This window comes from Babylonia areolata, chromosome 10 (assembly GCF_041734735.1).
Source record: "Babylonia areolata isolate BAREFJ2019XMU chromosome 10, ASM4173473v1, whole genome shotgun sequence".
In the NCBI taxonomy this organism is placed as follows: Eukaryota; Metazoa; Mollusca; class Gastropoda; order Neogastropoda; family Buccinidae; genus Babylonia; species Babylonia areolata.
In genome coordinates, this window is record NC_134885.1 from 1,556,674 (window position 1) to 1,564,173 (window position 7,500).

General features: G+C 50.0%; 1 protein-coding gene across 1 annotated transcript in view; it reads left to right on the forward strand.

Moving 5' to 3' along the window:
* LOC143286695 (uncharacterized) overlaps nt 1–7,500 on the forward strand; it is a 15,154-nt gene that overhangs the window by 2,093 nt on the left and 5,561 nt on the right. The window contains exons 2-5 of the mRNA XM_076594362.1: nt 1,569–1,693; nt 4,590–4,856; nt 5,000–5,325; nt 6,798–6,851. Coding sequence (XP_076450477.1) covers nt 1,569–1,693; nt 4,590–4,856; nt 5,000–5,325; nt 6,798–6,851 — 772 coding nt within the window. The remainder of the gene's footprint in view (nt 1–1,568; nt 1,694–4,589; nt 4,857–4,999; nt 5,326–6,797; nt 6,852–7,500) is intronic.

A 7,500-nucleotide genomic window follows, 5' to 3' on the forward strand; every position in this document is an offset into this window, starting at 1 on the left:
AAGCTGTGCTGTGCTGTGTTGTGCTGTGCTGTGTTGTGTTGTGCTGTGCTGTGCTGTGCTGTGCAGTGCTGTAAAGCTGTGCTGTGCTGTGCTGTGCTGTTCTGTGCTGTGCTGTGCTGTAGTGCTGTGCTGTGTTATGTTGTGTTGGGTTGTGCTGTGCTGTGTTGTGTTGTGCTGTGCTGTGTTGTGCTGTGCTGTGCTGTGCTGTGCTGTAAAGCTGTGCTGTGCTGTGTTGTGCTGTGCTGTGTTGTGTTGTGCTGTGCTGTGTTGTGCTGTGCTGTGCTGTGCAGTGCTGTAAAGCTGTGCTGTGCTGTGCTGTTCTGTGCTGTGCTGTGCTGTGCTGTGCTGTGCTGTAGTGCTGTGCTGTGCTGTCCTGTGCTGTGCTGTGCTGTCCTGTGCTGTGCTGTGCTGTCCTGTCCTGTGCTGTCCTGTGCTGTGCTGTGCTGTGCTGTCCTGTGCTGTGCTGTGCTGTAGTGCTGTGCTGTGCTGTGCTGTGCTGTAGTGCTGTGCTGTTCTGTGCTGTGCTGTAGTGCTGTGCTGTTCTGTGCTGTCCTGTGCTGTGATGTGCTGTGCTGTGCTGTGTTATGTTGTGTTGGGTTGTGCTGTGCTGTGTTGTGTTGTGCTGTGCTGTGTTGTGCTGTGCTGTGCTGTGCTGTGCTGTTCTGTGCTGTCCTGTGCTGTGATGTGATGTGCTGTGCTGTGTTATGTTGTGCTGGGTTGTGCTGTGCTGTGTTGTGTTGTGTTGTGCTGTGCTGTGCTGTGCTGTATTGTGCTGTGCTGTGTTGTGTTGGCTTGTGCTGTGCTGTGCTGTGTGCTGTGCTGTGCTGTGCTGTGCTGTAGTGCTGTGCTGTGTTGTGTTGTGTTGTGTTGTGTTGTGTTGTGCTGTGCTGTGCTGTGCTGTGCTGTGCTGTGCTGTGCTGTGCTGTGCTGTTTTGGGTTGGGTTGGGTTGGGTTGGGTTGTGCTGTGCTGTGCTGTGCTGTGTTATGTTGTGCTGTGCTGTGCTGTAGTGCTGTGTTGTGCTTTGCTGTGTTGTTCTCTGCTGTGCTGCGTTATGTTGTGTTGGATTGTGCTGTGCTGTGCTGTCCTGTGTTGTGCTGTGCTGTGCTGTGCTGTACTGTGCTGTGCTGTGCTTTGCTGTGTTGTGCTGTGCTGTGCTGTGTTATGTTGTGATGTGTTGTGCTGTAGTGCTGTGATATGATGTGCTGTGCTGTGCTGTTCTGTGCTGTGCTTTTGTTTTGCATTGAATTGCCTTGTCTTTTGCGTCTTTGTCTTGACTTGTTTTGTGTTGACTTGTGTCGTACTGTTTCGTATCGTGTCGATTCGTGCTGTATCACGCCATGCCGTATTGTATTGTATTGTATTGTATTGTATTGTATTGTATTGTATTGCATTGTATTGTATTGTATTGCATTGTATCTCATCGCACAGAAGGTGTCGCATTGTATTCCATCTACCTTGCGTTGTATCGCGTTGTGCTTAATCTCCCTCTGTGTGTGTGTGCGTGTGTGTGTGCGTGTGTGTGTGTGTGTGTGTGTGTGCGTGTGTGTGCGTGTGTGTGTGTGTGCAGGTGCAGGAAGCGCTTGTCCACCTTGCTGCACACCCACGTGGCTCTGATCATCGTGTGTACCATAGCGGCGCTGGACGCGGCCTGTGTCATCGGCCAGATCATCTGTGACATCCTCATCATGAAAGGTGAGTACCCCCCCCCCCACACACACACCCTCCCCATACCACTCCCCACCCTCCCCATACCTCCCTCCACCCTGACCACGACCACTCCACCCCCCGTATCCCCCTTCTCCTAGTTTTGAAGGCTTGGTGTAAAAAAGAACAAACAAACAAATAAACAAAAAAGAAATCTAACAACACTTCCAGTGAACAGACGTTAAACTGAAGAAGAAGAAAAAAGAAAAGAAAATCACAGTCTAGTTGTGCCTGTTCCACTACCCTCGTGTAATGAAAATTCGTTTAGTTTCGTTTCGTTTCGTTACTTTTAATTGATTTCGTCTCTCATTTCATTTTTTTTCATTTTTTTTCTTTCCCTCACTAGTTACTATGGTCATGGGCAACTAGTTTTACTCGCCATCATCTTCATCGACGTCCTTATCATTGTTCTGGTTACTTCCCTCATTGTTAACCTTATCGTGATCGTTATTCGATCGTTGAGTCGACCCCTGTTGACAACGATGGTTTGTTTCTTGTCTGTGTTTCTGCAACCCTTGACACACTGTCCATGGTACAATCCTCATCGTTATCTCCATCAGAATCATCAATAACCCCCCCCCCCCCATGACCCCCCACCCCCATGACCCCTCCCCCCTGTTTTATCACCTTGGGCAGCAAGGGTCAGGACCCAGACTCTCCCAAACCGTCTCCTCCTCCTCTTCTTCTTCTTCTGCCCCAAGATCTTATGTGGTGGTCTGGATGCTAGTCTCACAAACGCAGCTTCCTGGCTCGCAGGACAGTGGGCGGCATGACGGAGCACATCTTCAGGAAGTGCAGACAACAAATCGCTTAATTCAGCTCTTTCGAAAAAAAAAAAAAAAATCTCAGGTGCAATGACCTGGCTGGCGTCATACGACGTCACAGGAACTACCAAGATGACAGAATGTCACATGACGTAAGACTTGTCCCCGAAAGTGAAAAACAATTGAATCCAAATTGTCCGGAGGTGAACCAGGAACTGCCAGTGCGTTCTCTCCCTTGCCGGTAGGGGGTGGGTGAGTGGGTGGTCCGGAGTAAGCGTCCCCTCGCCCACCCCCCACTACCCCCCACCTCCCGCCCCCTAACCCCCTCACACACACCCCATGACGTGGAACAGATCCACAGGCAGAACGGTTTTCAGCGCCACAGAGAAAAACCTCCACAACGAAGGTTAGGCTTGAGTATGGCGAACAGCCCCTCTGAGATTGGGATGGAGGGGAGTGGGGGGGAGGGGGGATGTCGAGGAGGGGGGGGGGGGTGTTTGGAAGGGAGGAAGGAGGGATAGTCGTAAATTTGTCCAGGGGGAGGGGGCGGTGGGGGTGGAGGGGTCGTGGGGGGGGGGGGGGGTCAACCTCCCTGCGGTGACGAGCATGAGGGCGAACTCCCCAGGACTGATTTGCATGTGGAGGGTGTTGGAGGGAGCGGCCTGCTGTCCTGTGGGGACTGTTCAGTGGGTGATGGATGGGATGGCTGACAGGGGAGTGACATGGGTGACGGGGCTTTGTTGTCAGCACTGACTGAAAGCTTCTTCTCCTTTTTCTTTCTTCTTCTTCTTCTTCTCCTTCTTCTTCTTCTTCTTCTTCTTTCTTCTTCTTCTGCTTCTTCTTCGTCTTCTCCTTTCTTCTTCTTCTTCTTTCTTCTTCTTCTTCTTCTCGTCGTCGTCGTCGTCTTCTCCTCATCCCCCATGTTCGTTTTACTGCTCTCTCTCTCTCTCTCTCTCTCTCTCTCTCTCTCTCTCTCTCTCTCTCTCTCTCTCTCTCTCTCTCTCTCTCTCTCTCTCTTTCCCTTGTCCTTTTTGAAACTTTCACCCCAAACAGAAAATCAATACCAAGAAGAGGTGGATGATATTACATAGAAACGAATCAACAAACAAACAAATACTGCATGAATGAATGAATGAAAGGTCTCTACCCACCAGGGATAGAGAAAAGAACGACGTTATCGTTGTTTTTTGTTTGTTTGATTGTTTGTTTGTTTTAATCCCTGGTTGGCAGAATGAGAGGTGCTGGGTTCATTCATTCATTCATTCATTCACTCATTCACTGTTCTTTTGTATCCCTGGCGGACAGATCCTCCACGAATGACAGGTGCTGGGTTCGTTCATTCATTCATTCATTCATTCATTCACTGTTCTTTTGTATCCCTGGCGGACAGAGACCCTCCACGAATGGGAGGTGGTGGTTTTATTCATTCAATCGTTCGTTCCTTCGTTCGTTCCTTTATTCATTCATCCATTCATTTTCTCATCCATCGTTGTTGTTGTTTGTTTGCTTTTGTTTTTGCCTCCCTGGCGGACAATTCATCCATTCATCCACTCACCCATCGTTCCGTTTTCATTCCCCTGGTGGACAGAGACAATTCATTCATTCATTCATCCATCCATCCATCCATCCATCCATCCATCCATCTATTCATCCATCCATTCATCCATCCATCCATCCATCCATCCATCCATCCATCCACTCCCCCTTCGTTCTGTTTTCCTTCCCTTGGCGGACGGAGACAATCCATCCATCCATCCATCCATTCATTCATCCATTCATCCATTCACTCATCCATTCATTCATCCATCCATCCACCCATCCATCCATTCATCCACTCACCCATCGTGCTGTTTTCCTTCCCTTGGCGGACGGAGACAATTCATCCATCCATCCATCCATCCATCCATCCATCCATCCACTCACCCATCGTGCTTCCCGTGGCGGACAGAGACAATTCATCCATCCATCCATCCATCCATCCATCCATCCATCCATCCACTCACCCATCGTGCTGTTTTCCTTCCCTTGGCGGACGGAGACAATTCATCCATCCATCCATCCATCCATCCATCCATCCATCCACTCACCCATCGTGCTGTTTTCCTTCCCGTGGCGGACAGAGACCCTACACGAGTGGGAGGTGCTGGACGGCAATCTGACCACTCTGCTGTGGCAGGAGTTACCGCTCCTTAATGCCACCGGCCACAGTGACGTCAGCAGTCTGGACCTGCGCGACATCCGTGACACCTTGCTGGAGCACCGGTACCCACAACACAGCGACCACAGTGCAGGTGCTGGTGGTGGCGGTGGTGGTGGTGGCGGAACCAACATGACCGATGCCATCACTTCACAGCTCGCAGCTTCAGGGCTGGTAGTCCCTGCTGGAGGTGAGCTTTTGTCTTTGGGTGTGGGTGGGTGGGGGGGGGGGGAGGGGGGGGGGGGGTTGGGAGGGAATGTGTGTGTGTACGTACGTGTGTGTGTGTGTGTGTGTGTGTGTGTGTTCAAAGTGTCCCTGTGTCTTGTCCCCCAGGGCTCAGCCAGCAGTGGCTTCAGGCCTTACAGTCAGCGGCAGCCAGCCTCAACCTGACGGGCACCCAGAGCACGGGCACCCTCAACCTCAGCGTGCCCGCCGGGGGCACCGCGGGAGGCACCAACGGCAGCAGCGCCGCCACTCCAGGGGAGGTAATCATCGGCTTCTTCAAGATCCCCGTGTCCAGCAGTCGGAGGAGGAGGAGGAGGTCGCTGGGAGGAGGGGGAGGAGGGGAGGGGGGTGATGAGCCGCACGGGCTGCTGAACGACCTGACCCACTCCTTCCACCTGGGCTCCATGATTCTGCTGTCCCTGCTGCTGCTGGAGGTAACGTGGGGGGTGCGGGGGGCGGAACGGGGTATGTGGGTGTGCTGTGGAGGTGTGGATGAGGGTGATAGGTGTGGGTGGTGGTGTGCTGTTGTGGTTTAAGTGTTGGGTGTGTGGGTGTGTTGAGGGGGTGTGGGCGAGGGTGTTGGCTGTGGGTGTTGGTGTGCTGTTGTGGTTTAAGTGTTGGGTGTGTGGGTGTGTTGAGGGGGTGTGGGCGAGGGTGTTGGGTGTGGGTGTTGGTGTGCTGTGGGGGGTGTGGGTGAGGGTGGTGGTGTGTTGAGGGGGTGTGAGTGAGGGTGGTGGTGTGTTGAGAGTGTGTGAGTGAGGGTGGTGGTGTGTTAAGAGTGTGTGGGTGAGGGTGGTGGTGTGTTGAGGGGGTGTGAGTGAGGGTGTTGGGTGTGGGTGTTGGTGTGCTGTGGGGGTGGGGGTGTTGGGTATGTGGGTGTGTTGAGGGGGTGTGGGTGAGGGTGTTGGTGTGGGTGTGCGAGTTGTGTGGGGGAGAGGGGGTGAGGCTGAGGAAGACACACATCACTGACGGCGCTGCCGTAGGATATGTCCGTTTCTGGAACCAGCGATACTTGAGTGGAGTCTGTACAGTTTGAATGAGAGTTGTACAGAAGGGAATGTATAGAAAGATCGTAACACGTAAAAGGTCACTTGTACAAACGGGTGAACCTTGCTGTTATTGCCTTTACAAATGCTGAAGGAGAATGGCTGTATATGTATGTGTGAATGAAAGATACATTTGTCTGGAGTTCTTTGTTTCTGTCTTGTAACTGTTGTTGTTGTTTGTTTTTGTTTTTTGGGGTTTTTTTAAAAATTTTTAGTTGTTGCTTCTGTCTCGTTTTGTGTTGTTATTCTCAGTACAGCTGTCAAGCATCTTGAACATTCTTACGATAGTCACTGATGTTAATGCAGATGATGACGACGGTGATAGCAGCGACGACGACGATGATGATGATAATTAATGAAGCTGGTGGTGGTGATGACAATAACGACGGCGATGATGTTGATGATGATGGTGATGCTGCATCTGATGTTGCCATGATGGTGATGGTGATGCCGATGATATAGTGATGATGGTGATGGTGATGACGATGATATAGTGATGATGATGATGGTGATGCCGATGATATAGTGATGATGGTGATGGTGATGCCGATGATATAGTGATGATGGTGATGGTGATGCCGATGATATAGTGATGATAATGGTAATGCCGATAATATAGTGATGATGATGATGGTGATTATGATGATATAGTGATGATGATGGTGATGCCGATGATATAGTGATGATGATGATGGTGATGACGATGGTATAGTGATGATGATGATGATGGTGATGACGATGGTATAGTGATGATGATGATGATGGTGATGACGATGGTATAGTGATGATGGTGGTGATGGTGATGACGATGATACAGTGATGATGGTGATGGTCATATGGTGAAATGTGTGTGCGTGCAGACATTGCTGAAGGTGTTTGCCATGGGCAAGAAGATCCTTCATCACAAGCTTGAGGTGAGTCCGTTAAGTATCGTTACGTCATTTCACTGGAATCTCTGACTCTCTCTGTCTGTCTGTCTGTCTGTCTCTCCCTCTCTCTCTCTGGCGCTCTCTGCGTTGAATAAAACACAGAACACAAATTTAAGTAGAGAAAATGTGTGTGTGTGTGTGTGTGTGTGTGTGTGTGTGTGTGTCTGTGTGTGTCTGTGTATCTGTGTGTGACTGTTTATGTGTTCGTGTGTGTTCGCGGGCGCGTGTGTGTGTGTGTGTGCACAAATTAAAACAAATGTATGAAAAACTACAGACGCCGTCGCTGTTTGCCCGTAAAATATAATCCAGAGTCTATAAAAAAAATAAATAAATAAATAAAAAAACCCGCACTAATAAACATAACATTCTGATATCTGCATGGGTTGCTGTCTTGACTGAAATGAATAAAAGCTGTGTTTATCTCTCTTCTCATACTGTGAGTATTGCAGTATCGCATATATATGGTTGCTATCATTGCAAGCGAGGTTTACGTCAACTTGACATCCAAGCTTTTAATGTGTTTAATGTGTTCATACTGGATGACTGATTCACTAGTGTGTCTGCCTTTGTGCTGCACTCTCTTCTCCGGTCACTGACGTCTTCATCATTCGTGTTGGACTTCCATGGTGGATTC